General features: G+C 42.6%; 1 protein-coding gene across 2 annotated transcripts in view; it reads right to left on the reverse strand.

Moving 5' to 3' along the window:
* Positions 1-2,569: 2,569 nt before the first annotated feature.
* aplp2 (amyloid beta (A4) precursor-like protein 2) overlaps positions 2,570-20,574 on the reverse strand; it is a 192,608-nt gene continuing 174,603 nt past the window's right edge. For both annotated transcript variants that reach the window (XM_068053761.1, XM_068053762.1), the window contains 3 exons: positions 13,929-14,003; positions 13,320-13,475; positions 2,570-3,314 (listed from right to left, as the gene is read on the reverse strand). In XM_068053761.1, coding sequence (XP_067909862.1) covers positions 3,213-3,314; positions 13,320-13,475; positions 13,929-14,003 — 333 coding nt within the window. In that variant the 3' untranslated portion in view covers positions 2,570-3,212. The remainder of the gene's footprint in view (positions 3,315-13,319; positions 13,476-13,928; positions 14,004-20,574) is intronic.

Raw genomic sequence — 20,574 nt, forward strand, 5'->3', positions numbered from 1 at the left:
AAATTTGATTTGCGCTGTGCCACTCCACCATTAGCCTCACCAAAGCCAATAAAAGTTTTTCTCTGCAAGGCTCTACATTAAATTTAATGATAATGAAATGGCTGGATTTACGACACTATTACAAATTATTTCCGCCACAGCCATTTAGGGATGGTAATTAATGTTGTAGAGGAACCTGGTAATGGGATATATGGTCCTCACATGACACCCAAAACTTGAAGGCCCAAAAAGGGACAAGTGAAGCTGTGGAATCTCATTCCAACAGGCAGGGAATTGTTCAGAGATTTTTTAATCTCATTTCTCTTGGCAGTAATTTTTGAAGATCTTGTCAACTGTATACATGTTAGAATCAGGAGGCAATAATTTTCAAGATGAAAAGCTGCTTCAACACTTAGATCAACACTTAGATTTATTTTCAGAAAACATTTTGGGACACAGTATGTGAGTAATTTGAGACATGACATGTAAGTGTGCTTGGGAGGAAAAAAGTGACTTTGGATCTATGATTCCCAAAGTTCTCACAACTGGAGTTTTCCTGGGTCATTGTAGAATAATAGATAGAGATTGATTGCCATGGCCCACAATACCCAACAGATGGGGCCAGGGTGGCACAGTGGTTAGCACCGCAGCCTCACAGCTCCAGCGACCCGGGTTCAATTCTGGGTACTGCCTGTGTGGAGTTTGCAAGTTCTCCCTGTGTCTGCGTAGGTTTCCTCCGGGTGCTCCGGTTTCCTCCCACATGCCAAAAGACTTGCAGGTTGATAGGTAAATTGGCCATTAGCAATTGCCCCTAGTATAGGTAGGTGGTAGGGAAATATAGGGACAGGTGGGGATGTGGTAGGAATATGGAATTAGTGTAGGATTAGTATAAATGGGTGGTTGATGGTCGGCACAGACTCGGTGGGCCAAAGGGCCTGTTTCACTGCTGTATCACTAAACTAAACATTTCTATACGTCATGGGTCAAGAACGTTTGTACATTTCACACATTTACCCTGCGAGTCACTCATGAACTTTTCAAGGACCAGTACACCGATTCCCAAATACTACTACTATTCAACTTTGTTCTTACTTTTCCTTTGTCTCTTTCCTCTCTTTATTCCTCTTTGTCATTATGTTTCTTTTGACTCATGATTCACCTCATCTCATTTTCCATCTTTCTGTATCCCTTTCTTAGATTGGCTGAGATAGGCCATTGGATGAGACATTCACATGGTCCCAGATGTAACCGTGATCTCTCTGTGCTGTTAATGGATCAATGTTGCAGCGATTTGTGACACTAAGGCAATAGTGAGCAAAAGTCAAATTCACTGAAAAATTGAAAATTTAAAACAATTTATGGCACAGAGCAGCCATTCAGCCCACTGTGTCTGTCTGGTCAAGAAAAGACTATCCAGCCAAAACCCACTTTCCAGCTCTTGGTCTGTAGCCCTGTGGGTTACAGCACTTCAAGTGCCCATTCCAAGTACTTATTAAATGCAATGAGCATTTCTGCCTGCAACCACCCTTTCAGGCAACGAGTTCCAGACCCTCACCATCCTATGGGTGAAAATATTTCTCAATTCCCCTCTAACCTTCTGCCAATTATTTTAAATCTACGCCACCTGGTTACTGATTCGCCTCTCTAGCAAAGGAAATAGGTCCTTCTTATCCATGCTACCTACACCCCTCAATTTTATGCACCTCAATTAAATCTCCCCTCAGCCTCCTCTGTTCCAAAGAAACAACCCAAGCCTATCCAATCTGTCCTCACAGCTAAAATTTTTCACTCGTGGCAACATCCTTGTAAATCTGCTCTACACCCTCTTTGGTGTGATCGCATCTTTCCTGCACTTTACAAAGCAGCTTTCACTGTGCAACACTGTGCTCTTTATGGATAAATTAGCTTCAATAGTAACAACTGGCACCCAAGCATCAAGAGAATGAAGCAGTGGATTAACATCCTTTATTACTGAATAGATACAGCATTTCCCACAAGATCACTCAATGCACACTGTTCATCAATGATTGGTCTACACTTTCACAGATTGCTTCCCACTGCTCATGCTGGAAAAGAATTCCTCAACACATTTGCCAGCTTGTCCACCTGTGGTCCTTGCTGAAGGACTTCTGTTTAATTTGCACTCTCAGTAAATGCCGACAGCACCTGAAGCAGAAACTGACTCCACTTCAACTCCACAAGGAACATGGGGCTCTGCAACTGCACCATCACATGCCTCATGGCTTTTCTTTCTTTCTAGTTCTACATGTTGATCAATACTCACAAACTTATAGAAAAATTCACCTCCGAGGATGGTCACTGTCATTGCTCCCCTGTGCAGATTGTAGAGCTCAATCCCTCCTACAATGAAATTCCTTGAAATCGCTATGACTAAACACACTGTGGCAAATATTAGAGTTGTGACCAGACATCTCATCCAGTTTACAAATCTTGTCCAGTTCCAGGCTGCCTCTCCACAGTAGGGAAGGTAACCTTCTATTCTTATTCATTCAACCCAGCCCCCAGAACTGCTGCAATAAAACCAGACAGGTCAGAGGTAAGATGATACAACGTTAAAGGGGGACAAACATTTCTGGAAGTAGTATTTATTGATGGATTTGCGCTCAGTAGCCCTGCAATTTAAAGCTACCACAGTAATACAACTGAAAAATGTGCATAGTTTGACAGAACAATTAAGGAATGTGCAGGGGAAACGAGCCACAGGTTTCCAGAACCTCAGTAAATGCCAAGACTGCGACGTGAATTTACAATCACACTGACACACAATGAGAAATGGAATCATTACCTCCCGGTTTCAGCTGCCGATCACAGTGTTAACCATTTAAATGTAGTTTACAGCAGAAAATCCTGCAGGTTCCATGAGATAAATCAGTACAAATCCCCTTCATATATGGTGCTCCATTAGGTAGAAATCTACAGCCTCTATTTATAGATCTTTGTGACACACAAATAAAACTGATTTAAAATAATTTTAAAAAGGAAACAACTATATCATAGTTCTCATCAGGTAATAGATTTTCATAAGATTATACATCATATATATTGCGTATTACATTTCAAGCCCATTTAAAAGAATGGGGATCTTACAATCTACAGTAATAAGAGTATTACACTCTGAATTGTGTATGTGAAATGGAGACCTCTAATGTTACAGATCAGTAGTTGGAAGATTGGCTGAATGTGCTGCATTTGGCCCGATTTAGCATCTGACGTTAGATCTGCATCTGCTCCAGATACTTGTAGGTTGGGTTTTCATACCCATGGTTTTGCATCTTGTTCAGGTGGCGCTCCTCTGGGGTCAACATGGGATCAACCTGTAAAACCAAATAATTGCATTTTATAGAATCAAAACCACACTCTCATTTCTGGAAAAACCAAAAGAGTTAACAATGGAAATCTGGAAGAACAAACAAAAGACCCTCACATAGTGACACCACCAATTTTGGTGCCTTTGTTAAATTGGGATCCTAATTTAAGAACTGGTGCCAGATTAACACAGACTGGTCAAGCTCACAAGCCAACTCACCAACGAATGGATTATGGTATTTAGAGTCAGAGTCATTTACAGCACAGAAGGACGCCATCTGGCCCACTAGTTCATGCTGGCTGTCCACAGAACTATGCTGTCAGTCCCACTTCCCGGCTTCATCGCCATTGCCCTGCAAGTCTCTCTCTCTCAAGTGGCCATCCAACTTCCTCTTGAAGCCATTAATTGTCTCCGCTTCCACCACCCTTGTGGGCAGCAAGTTCCAGGTCATTAAAAAAGTGCTTCCTCATATTCCCCCTGCATCTTTTGCCCAAAACTTTCAATCTGTGTCCCCTTGTCCTGTACCATTTGTTAATGAGAACAGCTTTTCCTTGTCTAACTTATCTAAGCCTGTCATAATCTTGTACACTTCTATTTAATCTCCCCTCAATCTCCTTTGTTCTAAGGAGAACAAACACAGCTTTTCCAACCTAACCTGGTAACTAAAATCCTCCATCCTTGGAACCATTCTGGTAAATCTCCTCTGCACCCTCTCAAGGACCCTCACATCCTTCCTGAAGTCTGAAAGAATAGTACAGAAAGGACCTTGAAACCTTTTGATACAAAGTGCTTCTTTACTTTGATATTGTTTCTGGGAAAATCAACTGAATTTGAAAACTAATGAAAAGCTTGCACTTATCAAATGAATTTGCTTAGCCATTGTAGCTCCTCACATGTATTGGTTCAACTGAATGACACCACAAAATGGAACTCTGACAAAATCAATCACCTTAGATGGTCACAAATAACAATAATCTAAACTGGATTTACTTTCTTAAATTAAAGATAAAAAAGGTTATACTTTGTATATGCAAATTAGAAGGTGGCAAAATGTTAATTATTTTGGAGGTGGATTAGAAGATTCAAATAAACTGCAGAGACCTTAAAACAGAGGCCAGAGGAGTCTCAGCTTAATGTCTCATCTGAAAAACAGTACCTTCAAAAGTGCAGCACACAGTTAGTGTAGCAGAGTGTCAGCCAAAGTTACATGTACTCAAGAGTCTGAAGTAAAGGTGGAACGCATAACCTTCTCACTCAGAGTAGACAGAGCTACCCACTGAACCATGGCTAACATCTTATTTCAGGTTAATTGAAAAGGAATTAGTACAGATCCAAAGTAAGATAATATAAAACCAGGATGGACTGTCTCCTGTCTTTAATTTTAAAACAATTGCAAGATGAAAATCTGAAGGAAGAATGGGATAATTGGTAACATAATTTGGACAGTTAGAAATTTGGAAACACAACGAAACTTCTGAAAAATCTGAAATGAAGAGATTAAATCAAAATGAGCCATCACCTCTACTCACATTGATAGTTAAGCAGAGATTGGGAAGAAGGAAACAGAGGTAAGACAAAGGGAGGCAGAGTATAAAGAAATAAATCAACAGGTAGCTTAAAAAGCAGATTTGAAAGCAGTATGAGTGGGTGGCGAGGTGATCAAACAGTTCTGTTGGCAAAACTTGCAGAGTTGATTAGTCACAGGGTGAATCTTTAGGGTGGAAACAGCAACATCAAGATACGAAAGACAAATTAAAGGAACGAAACCAGAAAGTTCATGAATCAAAGATTAAGAAAAGCCAGAGGTTGAGTGTAATTACACAGCACAGAGGAAGGCCATTCAGCCCATTGTGCCTATGACAACTCTGAAAAAATTATTCAATTCATTCCACTCCCCTGCTCTTTTTCCATAGCCTTGCAAATTTCTCCTTTTCAAGTATGTATCCAATTCCCTTCTGAAAGTTACTACTGAATCTGCTTCACCACCCTTTCAGGCAGTGCATTCCAGATCACAACTTACTGTGGAAAAAAAATCCTCTGCTTCTTTTGTCAATTACCTTAAAACTGTGTTCTCTGGTTAGTGATCCTCCTGTCAGTGGGATCAGTTTCTCCCCAAGTACTCTTTCAAAATCACTCAATTTTGGACACTTTTATGTTCCCTTTAACCTCACTGCTTTGAAGAGAACAAATCCAGATTCTCTAATAACTGAAGTCCCTCATCCCTGGTACCATTCTAGTATATCTCCTTTGCAGCTTCTCCAAGGACTTGGCATCCTTGCTAAAGTAAAGTGCCAAAAATTGGATAGGATACTGCATCTGAGGCCTAATCAGTGATTTATAAAGGTTTAGCATAATTTGCAAGTTATTGTACTCTGCGCCGCGACTAATAAAGTTAAGGATCCCGTGTGTGTCTCCTTTGTTTAAAAAAAAATGCCTTCTCAGTTGTCCTGCTATACATTTGTGTATGCAAACCCCTAGGTCTCTCTGTTCCTGCACCCCCTTTAAAATTGTACAATTTAGTTTATATCGCCTCTCATTTTTCTTAATAAAATGAAGCACATTACACTTCTCTGCATTAAATTTCATCTGCCATGTTTTTGTCCATTTCACCAGTCCAAATGTCATAAAACCTGACAATAGTCAGTGTATAGGGATGACGCCAATGATAGAAATGGTGCATTGAAAGGTAAAAGCAACTGTTATTGACCTGAACATTTGCAAATTAGGGAACATTATAAGGAATGAAGTAACTAATGTTCTTACTGAGGGGTTAACTAGTACTGTTAGGCAGAGTTTAAACTAACTTGGCAGTGGAAGGGGAAATAGGAACCAGCAAAAAGAGGCAGAAATTAGATCAGATGACAGATATAAACAGCGGTAAAATAAGAAATATTCCAAAGATTGCTCAAGACCTGATTGAAGAAAATAGCAAAAGTGATAAAGGAAGTATTAAAATGTACGTCAATGTCTGTAGTGTAACTAATAAAGTTGGAGAACTGCAGGTACAAGTTACCGCACAGAATTATAACATGGTTGTATTAATAGAGACATGGTTCAAACAAGACCACGAATGAGTTCTTAATGTTCCTGATTACCAAGTATTCAGGAATGATAGAAAAGAAAAAAAAACATCGAGTATGGCAGTTTTGACTCAGGATGATGTTACAGTTCAAAATTGAAAGGATATACTCAATGGTTCCAAGACTGAATTTATTTGGCTTGAGTTATCACAGAGGGAAAGCTAGCAGTTTTTTTTTAAATGGAGCTCTAAACATTAAAAGGACATGGATGAGCAAAGTAGCTGGCAAATTTCAAAGGCATGTAACAAAATTAGAAGAGTAATTAGAGTAGTCACATGGACTGCAGCGGTTCAAGAAGGAAACTCACCACCACCTTCTCAAGGGCAATAAATGGTGACCTAGCCAGCGACGCCCACAATGAATAAAAAAAATTATTAGGAGATTTTAATTACCCTAATATAAACTGAGAAAGAGAGCGCTAAAGGTAGGGAAGGAGAGGAATTTCTGATATGTGTACATGAGAACTTTTGCAATCTATATATCTCCACTCCAACAAGGAAAAAAATTATTGCTGGATCTTGTTCTGGGAAACTAAGCAGGGCAGGCAACTGGAGTGTGTTACCATAGGAATCATCTAGCTAACAGTGACCACAAGATAATTCAATTTCGAGTAACTGTGGAAAAAGACCAGAAAATATCGACAGTAATAATGGCCAACTAGGGAAGACCTAATTTCAGTTATTCAAAAAGGGACCTTGCACAGGCAGATTGGAAAAGGTAACAAAGCAATGGAAAGCATTCAGGAAGAAATAGTTTGGGTGCAAATAAGCATATTTCTTTGAAGAGAAAAAGTATCCAGGCTAAGCTAATACACCCTGGATGACAAAGAAAATAAAAAGTGAAATAAAACAGATCAAGGAGGCTTATGACAACTGTCAGGAGCAAAATTCAGTTAATAACCAAAATTATGAAACGTATTTGAACAGTTAACACAGGAGGCAGAGAGAGATTGAGAAAAAGATTAGCAGGCAACATTAAATTGAATTCTAAAACATTTTATAAATATATACAAGGGAGAATCAGGTTGAATAGAAAAAGTACAGAGGAGTGAAAAAGGATTAAGAGGGTCGATAGTCACATCAACACTAAAAAGATTGTTGCAACTGTGGGGACGATTAGGGATCAAAATGAAGATCTATTGGTAGAGGCAGCAGGCATGGCTGAAGTACTAAATGAGTACTTTGCATCCATGTTTACCAAGAAAGAGGACTTTGGCAAAGCTATGGTAAACAAGGCGGTTGTAGGGATACTAGATGAGATAAAAATAAAGAGGAGGCACTAGAGAGACTGGTAGTACTTAAAGTGGATAAGTCACCCAGCCCAAATGGGGTGCCTTCCGTAGGTTGCTAAAGAAAGTCAAAGGTAGAAGTTGTGGAGATGCTGGCCACCATCTTCGATACACTGGTGATGTCAGAGGACTGAAGGATTGCAAATATTACAAAAGCAAAGTATTGTGGATGCTGAAAATCTAATAAAAACAGAAATTGCTGGAAATACTCAGGAGTGGTGCTGCAGGACCAGAGGGTTACTAATATAATAGCAGTATTCAAGAAAGAGGAGGGGGAATAAACCAGGAAATTACAGGCCAGTAAGCCTAATTTCAGTGGTGAGGAGGATATTGAAAACTATTACCAGGGACAAAATAAATTTCCATTTGGAAATACATGGGCTAATCAAAGAAAGCCAGTATAGATATCTTAAAGGCAAATCATGTCTAACTCATTTGCATTATCTGATGAGATAAGACAAGGTTAATCAAGGTAGTGCAATATTGTACATACGGACTTTGGGAAGACGTTCAACAAAATGTCACTCAGGAACCTTGTTATGATGATAGAAGCCCATAGAATTAAGGGGAAAGTGGTGATATGAATACAGAACTGGCTCACTGGCAGGAAGCAGAGGACAGTGGTGGATGGATTTTTTCTAAGACTGGGAGATGGTTTGATGTGGCATGCCACAGGGGCCAGTTTTGGGTCCATTACTCTGCAATTTCTATAAACAACCAAGACTTGGGTGGGGATCAAGCGGGGCAGTGAGACTGACTGGACTGCTTTGCGGAGAGCCGGCATAAACTCAATGGGCTGAACTGCCTCCTTCTATACCATAAATGAAACTGACTCAAACTTGGATATATAGATGATGATGAGTACAGTATAGCTTTCAGGATAACAAAGAACAGTACAGCACAGGAACAGGCCATTCGGCCCTCCAAGCCTGCGCCGATCTTGATGCCTGTCTAAACTAACACCTTCTGCACTTCCGGGGACCGTATCCCTCTATTCCCATCCTATTCATGTATTTGTCAAGATGCCTCTTAAACGTCACTATCGTACCTGCTTCCACCACCTCCCCTGGCAGAAAATTCCAGGCACTCACCACCCTCTGTGTAAAGAACTTGCCTCGCACATCCTCTCTAAACTTTGCCCCTCGCACCTTAAACCTATGTCCCCTAGTAACTGACTCTTCCATCCTGGGAAAAAGCTTCTGACTATCCACTCTGTCCATGCCACTCATAACTTTGTAAACCTCTATCATGTCGCCCCTCCACCTCCGTTGTTCCAGTGAAAACAATCCGAGTTTATCCAGCCTCTCCTCATAGCCAATGCCCTCCAGACCGGGCAACATCCTGGTAAACCTCTTCTGTACCCTCTCCAAAGCCTCCACGTCCTTCTGAATTGCACGCAATATTCCAAGTGTGGCCTAACTAAGGTTCTGTACAGCTGCAGCATGGCTTGCCCATTTTTATACTCTATGCCCCGACCGATGAAGGCAAGCATGCCGTATGCCTTCCTGACTACCTTATCCACATGTGTTACCACTTTCAGTGACTTGTGGACCTGTACGCCCAGATCTCTCTGCCTGTCAATACTCCTAAGGGTTCTGCCATTTACTGTATACTTCCCACCTGTATTAGATCTTCCAAAATGCATTACCTCACATTTGTCCGGATTAAACTCCATGTAACATTTACAGGATGGTGAAATAGGCAGAAGGATGGCCGATGGAATTCAGTGCAGAGAAGTGTAAAGTGATGCAGTTTGGAAGGACTAATATGGAAAGACAGTATACTATAAATGGCATAAATTTGAAAAGTGTAGATGAGCGAGACACTGGCATCCATATATGCAAATCCTTATAGGTGACATATCAAATTGGTTAAAAACCATATGGATTACTTAGGTTAATAAATAGATACATAGAATATAAAAGCAAAAGGATCCAGTTAGAACTTTCTAAATCACTGGTTAGGCCTCAGCTAGATGACTGTGGACAATTAAAGAGACAAGTAGAGTGACAAAAGATGTGTCCAGAGGAGGTGTGAATGGCAGAATAATGAACAGCTACTGTCCAAAAGGTTAAGATCGAAACATGCAAAGAAAAGGGAACAAAATGGGGGCAGAGATTACGGTCCGAAATTGTTGAACTCAGTGTTGACTCCAGAAGACTATAAAGTGCCCAAAAGACGAAGTGCTGTTCCTTGAGCTCCTCTAGAGAGATCTTTTGTCTATTTACTTGTCCCATTATTACTCCTCTTGGCTCTGCCTCACCAACTCTTTTGTCATTTAATGTCTCCTGTCTTACGCCGTATCACAGACCTTCCTCCATTTGACCAACTTAAAACATATTACTTTCTAACTTTTCCCAACTCTGATTAAGGGTCATTGACCTGAAACGTTAACTCTGTTTCCCTCCCTACAGATGCTGCCAGACTTGATGAGTACAGCATTTTCTCTTTTTATTTCAGATTTCCAGCATCTGCAGTATTTTGCTTTTGTATTGTTGTCCTTTCACACTCTATGACTTAGGGGACAGTACGTCAGGCACTGTCCTTTCATAATCTGGGAGTGGGTGGTGTAATGGGTCAGTCAATGTCCTTTCACATTGTGGGACTGGGTGGTGTTGGGCGTTACATTCTGTCCCTTTATTTCTGATATCTTGGACAAACACTATCAGGGATTGATGTGGTTAAAGTCTAAGATGACTGCAACAGACCTAAATGATCTATTACAACTTGTAGTTAAACAGCATCTTTAATGGAATAAAACATCCCAAGGGCGGCGCAGTGGTTAGCACCGCAGCCTCACAGCTCCAGTGACCCGGGTTCGATTCCGGGTACTGCCTGTGTGGAGTTTGCAAGTTCTCCCTGTGTCTGCGTGGGTTTTCTCCGGGTGCTCTGGTTTCCTCCCACAAGCCAAAAGACTTGCAGGTTGATAGGTTAATTGGCCATTATAAATTGTCACTAGTATAGGTAGGTGGTAGGGAAATATAGGGACAGGTGGGGATGTTTGGTAGGAATATGGGATTAGTGTAGGATTAGTATAAATGGGTGGTTGATGTTCGGCACAGACTCGGTGGGCCGAAGGGCCTGTTTCGGTGCTGTATCTCTAATCAGGTGATACACAGGAGCATTTTAAAACAAAAATGATACATAAAGAAGTCAGATGACCAAAAGCTTAGTCAAAGAAGCAGGTTTTGAAGGAGTGTCTTAAAAGAGGAAAGCAAAGTAGAGAGGCGAAGAGGTGTAGGGAGGGTATTCGGAGCTTAGGGCCTAGACAACTGAAGGCGTGGCCACCAATGGAGCAATTAAAATCGGGGATGCTCAATTGGCCAGAATTAGAGAAGCGCAGATATATCGGAGGGTTGTGGGGCTGGAGGAGATTACATTGGGAGGGGTGAGGCTATGGAGGGAATTGTAAACAAGGATGAGGACTTTAAAATCAAGACTTTGCTTGTCTGGGAGTGAATGTCGGTCAGTGAGCACAGGGGTGATAGGGGAACAGGATTTGGTGCGAGTTAATACACAGGCAGCAGAGTTTTGGATGACGTAAAGTTTACGGAGGGTAGAATGAGAGAGACCAGCCTGGAGTGCGTTGGAATAGTCACATCTAGAGGTAACAAAGGCATGAATGAGGGTTTCAGAAGTAGATGAGCTGAGACAGGGGTGAAGCTGGCCAATGTTACGGAGGTGGAATAGGCAGTCTTAGTAATGCGCAAGTGCGAGGTTGGAAGCTCATCTATAGGTCAAGGTTCTGAACAGACTGGCTGCCAGGGAGAGGGATGGAGACAGCAGCTAGGGAAAAGAGTTTGCAGCTGAGACCAAAAACATTGGCTTCAGTCTTCCCAATATTTAATTGGAGGAAACTTCTGCTCATCCAGTACCGGATGTCGGATAAGCAATCTGATAGTTTAGCAACAGTGGAGGAGTTAAGAGAGGTGGTGGTGAGGTAGAGCTGGGTGGCATCATCACATAAGTGAAAACGAATACTGTGCTTTCAGATGTCGAGGGTCAGCATGTAGATGAGAAATGAAGAGCTTAGGATAGATCCTTGGGGAACACCAGAGGCAACTGTGCGGGAACAGGAAGAGAAGCCATTGCAAGTGATTCTCTGATTAGATAGATAAGAACAGAACCAGGTGAGAGCAGTCCCACCTAGCTGAACAACAGTGGAGAGGTGTTGGAGGAAGATGGTGTGCTCAACCTTGTTAAAGGCAGCAGACAGGTCGAGAAGGACCATGATATTTGCAGAGTCTCATCTTCAGCCCCAATGACACAGCTTTAGAAGCTGTATGCTGCCTAGAATTCACAACAAATTCAAAATCTTGTTCAGATAAGCAAAAATGGCTGGTTTACAACATGGAAGAATTCAGTGCTGCAATGAGGCAGCACTTCTCAAATTAAATTTTTAAAAAATTCTTTCATGGGATGTGGGCGTTGCTGGCAAGGCCAGCATTTGTGAGCTGCCTTCTTGAACTGCTGCAGTCCATCTGGTGTGGGTATTCCAAAAATGACGTTAGGAAGGGAGTTCTAGCAATAGTGAAGAAACGGCGTTATAGTTTCAAGTCAGGATGGTGTGTGGCTTGGAGGGGAACTTGCAGGTGGTGGTGTTCCCATGCGTCTGCTGCCCCTGCCCTTCTAGGTGGTAGGCCGTGGGTTTGGAAGGTGCTGTCCAAGGAGCTTTGGTGTGTTGCTGCAATGCATCCTGTAGATGGTACACACTGCTGCCACTGTGCGGTGGTGGTGGAGGGAGTTAATGTTTGAGGTGGTGGATGGGGTGCCGATCAAGTGGGCTGGTTTGTCCTGGATGATGTCAAGATTCTTGAGTGTTGTTAGAGCCACACTCATCCAGACAAGTGGAGAGTGGTCCATCACACTCCTGACTTGTGCCTTGTTGGACAAGGTGGACAGGCTTTGGGGAGTCAGGAGGTGAGTTACTCGCCTCAGAACTCCCAGTCCCTGACCGGCTCTTTCAGTTACAGTATTTATATGGTTGGTCCAGTTCAGTTTCTGGTCAATGGTAACCCCTCCAGGATGTTGACAGCAGGGGATTCAGTAATAATGTTGCCAAAGATCTTCATTTTGCCTTTGATCATGCAATTAATGACCTGGAACTGCAGGTGCCAGTGTGAGAAGGCACTCCATTCTCCAGTGGGTGCCAGTGTGGGAGGGTGCTCCAAAAGTCCTCACTTCACTGAGTGCAAAGCTTCAAAAAAAAAATTTAAGTAACATCTAAAGACAGAAGAAGCAATATTAATTCTGAGCATTCTCAGAATGGGTATCAGGAGGAAGCACAGCTCCAGTGAATCGGATAATACTCCCATTGAGTAGAGTGGATCTCGGACAACAGCCCTATAACATTGTACGCCCCATTCCAAACTGTGCTTCTTTGTGCTAGAAGGCGAGAGCACTGAATCTCCCCTAGGTTTCAGTGAGCTGTAATAACAGCTAGATGCGAAGTTTTTGCACTAACACCATGCTGGACAGTGAAAAACCCATACATGTCGTTTCCCAAGCTTGTGTGGAGTCTGCGAAGAGCAATATGAGCTGAAGTGACAAACTGAGGGTGGCTTACAAGATCAAACCATATTGTCTTTCTTTCCACAGCATATTCCTAACAGTAATGTTGAGAGATACAGACACAGATTCTCACCTCTACAATGCCATGGCTGATGGTACCATACTGCCTCTTGCGTAGCATCACCAAGCTGATGACAATTACCGCGGCTACGGCAACTGCGATGACCAACATGCCAATAAGAGCACTGCTACTTAAGCTGAAGCCGTCTTGCAAAGTCCCATCAGTGCCCTGCAGAAACACAAACATTTAGCACAGCAATTGGAAGCAGCCTCCTCCAAACTCCACTGAATTATGAAGAATCTTTTAGCCATATGCTGGAGGAAAAATAAATTAGTGTAAACTTTTACAAATAATTAAAAGTGGTAGCAGAAGCAAAATCAGTTAAAATTCTCAACACAGGGCAAGTCGGATAAACAGAATCAGTACTTTGCCTCCAGTATCTTATCCAATGTCAGAACAATTCCTTTTGCACAAAGCTAGGTACATGCTTTGCAACAGCAGTGTACACTGTTTTGTTAGTGATATCATGACTTCTGAAAGCCTACGATATTTTAAAATACACATCTGCAGGATTCAGTGAGAAAAATATGAGTAATTGAAGAATCACAAGGTGAAAACTAGATCCTATTATCTGAATTAGATCTCACATCCAACCCTCCCAACAGGAGGCGCTGTCCATACCATGTCATCATCTACTCCACTGACTCGTTCTGCATTGAAAATCATTTCTTTCACATCAAAACTCTCATCAATCACCTGTGAGGGGGAAAGAGAGCGGATATTAGATTTAACATTTGCAATTACCACAAAGTCACTCCTCCTGAGTTGTCAAGTTAGCATTAAGAACAGGAGTAGGCCATTCAGTCCCTTTAATCTATTTTGTCATTCAATTAGATCATACCTGATCTGTATCTTAATTCCATTTACCACCCTCTTTGATTCAATAACCCTCAACAAAATAATCAATCAATCTCAGTTTTGAAATTTTCAATTGAATACCAGCCTCAACAGCTTTTTGTGGGACAGAGCTCCAGATTTCCACTACCCTTGGCATGAAGAAGCGGTTCCTGACATCACCCCTGAACAGCCTAGCTTTAATTTTAAGGTTATGACCCCTTGTTCTGGACTCCCCCCACCAAAGAAAAATGTTTCCATCTACCTTATCAATTTCTTTGATCATCCTGAACAGCTTAATGAGATCACCCCTTAATTTTCTATCCTCAAGGGAATACAAACCTAGTCAATGCTGTGACCATAAAAGCGCGGGAGAGGGGAGGACCTAGACGGCGGAATTCCAAGTGACGTCAGAATTCAAAAAGTGATGCAGGCGCAGGGAAGCAGCTGATTGGTAAGTAGGTTCAGGTGAGTTTCTCTACTTCTACTATTTATACTACTGCATTAGCTTCAAAAGTAAAGGTAAGGACTTTGGATTGCAGGGGATACTGTTTGGAGTAGAACAAGGCCCCTTGCGTAATTAGTATTTTTTTAATTAAAGGAAGTAACTAAGTAATCTAAAGGTAAGTCATGGCAGGAGACTTTGCACCAGTGATATGCTCCTCCTGCGCTATGTGGGAAATCAGGGATGCTTCCAGTGTCCCTGACGACCATGTGTGCAGGAGGTGTATCCATTAGCAGCTACTGGCTACCCGCATTACGCAGCTGGAGCTGTGGGTGGATTCACTGTGGAGCATCTGTGATGCTGAGATTGTCGTGGATAGCACGTTTAGCGAGCTGGTCACACCGCAGGCAAATGCTGCAAAGGCAGAAAGGGAATGGGTGACCACCAGAGTAGAGGCAGGCAGGTACCGCAGGAGTCCCCTGTGGCCAACCCCCTCTCTGGCTCAGGAGAAAGTAGCAAGAGCCAAGTTCATGGCACCATGGGTGACTCTGCTGCACAGGAGGGGAGGAAGAGGAGTGGCAGGGCTATAGTGATAGGGGATTCAATTGTAAGGGCAACAGAGAGGCGTTTCTGCAGCCACAAAAGAGACTCCAGGATGGAATGTTGCCTCCCTGGTGCTAGGGTCATGGATGTCTCTGAGCGGCTGCAGGGCATTCTGAGAGCGGGGAGGGCGAGCAGCTAGTTGTTGTGGTACATATTGGTACCAATGACACAGGTAAAAAAAAAGGGATGAGGTCCTACAAGTTGAATAGAGGGAGTTAGGACATAAATTAAAAAGTAGGACCTGAAAAAGGTAGTAACCTCAGGATTACTACCAGTGCCATGTGTGAGTGAGAACAGAAATAGCAGGAAATATCAGATGAATATGTGGCTGGAGAAATGGTGTAGGGGGGAGGGATTCAGATTCCTGGGACATTGGGACCGGTTCTGGGGAAGGTGGGACCAGTACAAGCTGGATGGGTTGCATCTGGGCAGGACCGGCACCAATATCCTCGGGGGGGGGGGTTTGCTAGTGCTGTCGGGGAGGGCTTAAACTAGAATGGCAGGAGGATGGGAATCTGAGCAGGGAGACAAAGGAGGGGGAAACAAGGATGGAAATGAAAGACAGATAGGTAAGAAGCAGAAGTGGAAGGCAGAGCAAAAAAGGGCAACAAACAAATGGAGCCATATTGCAAAATAAAGCTAAGATGACTGACAATGTTAAAAAGTCTAAAGGCATTGTGTCTTAATGCGTGGAGCATTTGCAATAAGGTAGATAATTAATAGTGCAAATAGATATAAACGATTATGATATAGTTGCGATTACGGAGATATGACTGCAGGGTGACCAAGAATGGGAACTGAACATCCAGGGATATTCAATATTTAGGAAGGACAGGCAAAAAGGGAAAGGAGGTGGAGTAGCGTTGTTAGTATAGGAGGAAATCAATGCAATAGTGAGGAAAGATATTGGCTCGGAAAATCATGATGTAGAATCTGTATGGGTGGAGCTAAGAAACACCAAGTGGCAGAAAACGTTGGTGGGGGTTGTCTATTGGCTCCCAAATAGTAGTGGAGATGTAAGGGATGGCATTAAATAGGAAATTAGAGACGCATGCAATAAAGGTACAACTGTAATCATGGGTGACCTTAATCTACATATAGATTGGTCAAACCAAATTAGCAATAAGACAGTGGAGGAGGATTTCCTGGAGTGTGTACGTAACAGTTTTTTAGACCAATACGTTGAGGAACCAACTAGACAACAGGCTATCCTAGTCTGGGTATTGTGCAATGAGAAAGGATTAATTAACAATCTTGTTGTGCAAGGTCCCTTGGGAGGAGCGACAATAAAAGAACAGTACAGCACAGGAACAGGCCAATCGGCCCTCCAAATCTGCGCCGATCTTGATGCCTGTCTAAACTAAAACCTTCTGCACTTCCGGGGTCTGTATCCCTCTAATCCCATCCTATTCATGTGCCTATGTCAAGATGCCTCTTAAACGTCGCTATCGTACCTACTTCCACCTCCCCCGGCAGCAAGTTCCAGGCACTCACCACCTTCTGTGTAAAAAAACTTGCTTCGCACATCCCCTCTAAACTTTGCCCCTCGCACCTTAAACCTATGTCCCCTAGTAACTGACTCTTTCACCCTAGTAAAAAGCTTCTGACTATCCACTCTGTCCATGCCACTCATAAATTTGAAAACCTCTATCATGTCATATCATATCATAACATAATAGAATTCTTCATTAAGATGGAGAGTGAAGTAGTTGAATCAGAAACTAGGGTCCTGAATCTAAATAAAGGAATCTACGAAGGCATGAGGTGCGAATTGGCTATGGTAGACTGGGGAACTTTACTAAAATGGTTGACAGTTGATAGGCAATGGATAATATTTAAAGATCGTGTGCATGAATTAAAACAATTATTCATTCCTCTCCGACGCAAAAATAAAACCGGAAAGGTGGCTCGACTGTGGCTTACAAAAGAAATTAGGGATAGTATTAGATCCAAAGAGGAGGCATATAAAATTGCCAGAAAGAGCAGCAAGTCTGAGGACTGGGAGCAGTTTAGAATTCACCAAAGGGGGACAAAGAGGATGATTAAGCGGAGGAAAACAGAGTATGAGAGTAAACTTGCATGGAACATAAAAACTGACTGTAAAAGCTTCTATAAATATGTGAAGAGAAAAAGATTAGTGAAGACAAAAGCAGGTCCCTTACAGTCAGAAACGGGGGAAATTATAATGGGGAACAAAGAAAGGGCAGAACAATTAAACACATAATTCGGTTCCATCTTCACAAAGGAGGACACAAATAAGCTCCCAGAAATGTTAGGGAACCAAAGGTCTAATGAGAGGGAGGAACTGAAGAAAATCAATATTAATAAAAAAAATAGTGCTAGGGAAACTAATGGGGTTAAAGGCTGACAAATCCTCAGGGCCTGATAGTCTACATCCCAGAGTACTAAAGCAAGTGGCCCTGGAAATAGCAGATGCATTGGTGGTCATCTTCCAAAATTCTATAGACTCTGGAGCAGTTCCTACAGATCAGAGGGTGACAAATGTAACCCCGCTATTTAAAAAAGGAGGGAGAAAAAACAGGGAATTACAGACCAGTTAGTCTTACATCAGTAGTGGAGAAAATGCTAGATTCTATTATAAAGGATGCGATAGCAGAACACCTGGAAAGCATAAACGGGATTGGGCAAAGTCAGCAAGGGTTTACAAAAGGGAAATCATGCTTAACAAATCTACTGGAGTTTTTTGAGGATGTAACAAGTAGAATAAATAAGGGAGAACCAGTGGATGTGGTGTATATGGATTTTCAGAAGGCTTTTGATAAGGTCCCACATAAGAGGTTAGTGTGCAAAATTAAAACACATGGGATTGGGGTAATATACTGGCATGGATTGAGAATTGGTTGACAGACAGGAAACAGAGAGTAGGAATAAATGGGTCTTTTTCCGGGTGGCAGGCAGTGACTAGTTGGGTACCGCAGGGATCCATGCTTGGGCCCCAGTTATTCACAAAATATATTAATGACTTGGGTGAGGGAACTAAATGCAACATTTCCAAGTTTGCAGGCGATACAAAGCTGGGGGGGAATGTGAGCTGTGAGGAGGATGCAAAGAGGCTCCAATGTGATTTGGACAAGTTGGGTGAGTGGGCAAATGCATGGCAGATGCAGTATAACATGGATAAATGTGAGATTATCCACTTTGGTTGTAAAAACAGAAAGGCAGATTATCTGAATGGTGATAAGATTGGGAAAGGGGAAGGTGCAACGAGACCTGGGAGTCCTTGTTCACCAGTCGCTGAAAACAAGCATTCAGATGCAGCAAGCAGTTAGGAAGGCGAATGGTATGTTGGCCTTCATTGCAAGAGGATTTGAGTACAGCAGCAAGGATGTCTTATTGCAGTTATACAGGGCCTTAGTGAGACCACATCTGGAGTATTGCGTGCAGATTTGGTCTCCTTATCTGAGGATGTTCTTTCCACAGAGGGAGTGCAAAGAAGATTTACTAGGTTGATTCCTGGGATGGCAGGACTGACGTAAGAGAAGATATTTGGTCGACTAGGCCTATATTCACTAGAGTTTAGAAGAATGAAAGGGGATCTCATAGAAACCTATAAAATTCTAACAGAACTAGACAGATTAGATGCAGGGAGGATGTTCCCAATGGTTGTGGAGTCCAGAACCAGGAGTCACAGTCTCAGGATACGGGGTATGCCATTTAGAACCGAGATGAGGAGAAATTTCTTCACTCAAGAGGGTGGTGAATCTGTGGAATTCTCTACCACAGAAGGCAGTGGAGGCCAAGTCATCAAATATATTCAAGAAGGAGGTAGATATATTTCTTAATGCAAAAGGGATCAAAGGACAGGGGGAGAAACTGGGAACAGTGTACTGAATTAGACGATCAGCCATGCTCTTTTTTGAATGGCAGAGTAGGCCCAAAGGGCTGAATGGCCTACACCTGCTCCTATTTTTCTACGGTTTGTAACCTGTCCACTTAAGTTAACCCTTTTAGCTCCTGTATTGTTGTGGTGTATCCGTGTAGCACCCACTTCAAAGCCAACATATCCTTCGAGGTGTGCCAGAACGGAGTGTAGTACTTTTGATAGGGTCTAAATTAGAGTGTTAAATTACTGCAGCATGACTTCCACCCCTGAGTTCTAACCTCTTGATAAAGGCCAACATTCCAGTAGCTTTTAAAATTATTTTGTACCTGTTCGCTAGCTTATACTGATTTCTGTACTTTGACCCTTAACACACACTACTCCTCTGCAGTTCCTAACTTCTCATCCTTCTGTGAATCAAGCTATTCTAGCAAACCATTGGGTAAAATAATACAGGTAATACACCATGAGAATGAGAAATGCTTGTCTTTTACAGAGTTCTCTCCACTTATGTCAAAGAGCAGCAGGCACCGAGCGGAAGCAGGTGAAGGGTTAGGGTAGGGTGTAAAAAGCACCTAAGTTTAAGAGGTATTTTAAAAGGGGAAGGGAAGAGAATTAGCGAGAGGGGCCTGAGGAAGTTGGAGCTTGAGCACTATCATCGAATCATAGAATGATGCAGCGGCCATTTGGCCCGTTGTGCCAGTGCTGACTCTTTGAAAGAGCTATCCAAATAGCCCCACTCCCTTGCTCTTTCCCTGTAGCCCTGCAAATTTTCCCCTTCAGGTATTTATTTAATTCCTTTAAAGTTATTATTGAATCTACATCCACCACCTTTTTCAGACAGTGAATTCCAGATCATCATAGCTCACGGCATTAAAAAATCTTTCAGATTATGGTTCTTTTGCCAGGTATCTTAAATCTATATCCTCCGGTTACCAACCCTCCTACCACTGGAAATAATTCCTCCTTATTTACTCTATCAAAACCATGCATGATTTTCTTCTTTTGGGCCTCCTTATCTCGAGAGACAATGGATACGCGCCTGGAGGTGGTCAGTGGTTTGTGAAGCAGCGCCTGGAGTGGCTATAAAGGCCAATTCTGGAGTGACAGGCTCTTCCACAGGTGCTGCAGAGAAATTTGTTTGTCGGGGCTGTTGCACAGTTGGCTCTCCCCTTGCGCCTCTGTCTTTTTTCCTGCCAACTACTAAGTCTCTTCGACTCGCCACAATTTAGCCCTGTCTTTATGGCTGCCCGCCAGCTCTGGCGAATGCTGGCAACTGACTCCCACGACTTGTGATCAATGTCACATGATTTCATGTCGCATTTGCAGACGTCTTTAAAGCGGAGATATGGACGGCCGGTGGGTCTGATACCAGTGGCGAGCTCGCTGTACAATGTGTCTTTGGGGATCCTGCCATCTTCCATGCGGCTCACATGGCCAAGCCATCTCAAGCGCCGCTGACTCAGTAGTGTGTATAAGCTGGGGGTGTTGGCCGTTTCAAGGACTTCTGTGTTGGAGATATAGTCCTGCCACCTGATGCCAAG

Source organism: Heterodontus francisci, chromosome 22 (genome assembly GCF_036365525.1).
Source record: "Heterodontus francisci isolate sHetFra1 chromosome 22, sHetFra1.hap1, whole genome shotgun sequence".
NCBI classification, from domain to species: domain Eukaryota; kingdom Metazoa; phylum Chordata; class Chondrichthyes; order Heterodontiformes; family Heterodontidae; genus Heterodontus; species Heterodontus francisci.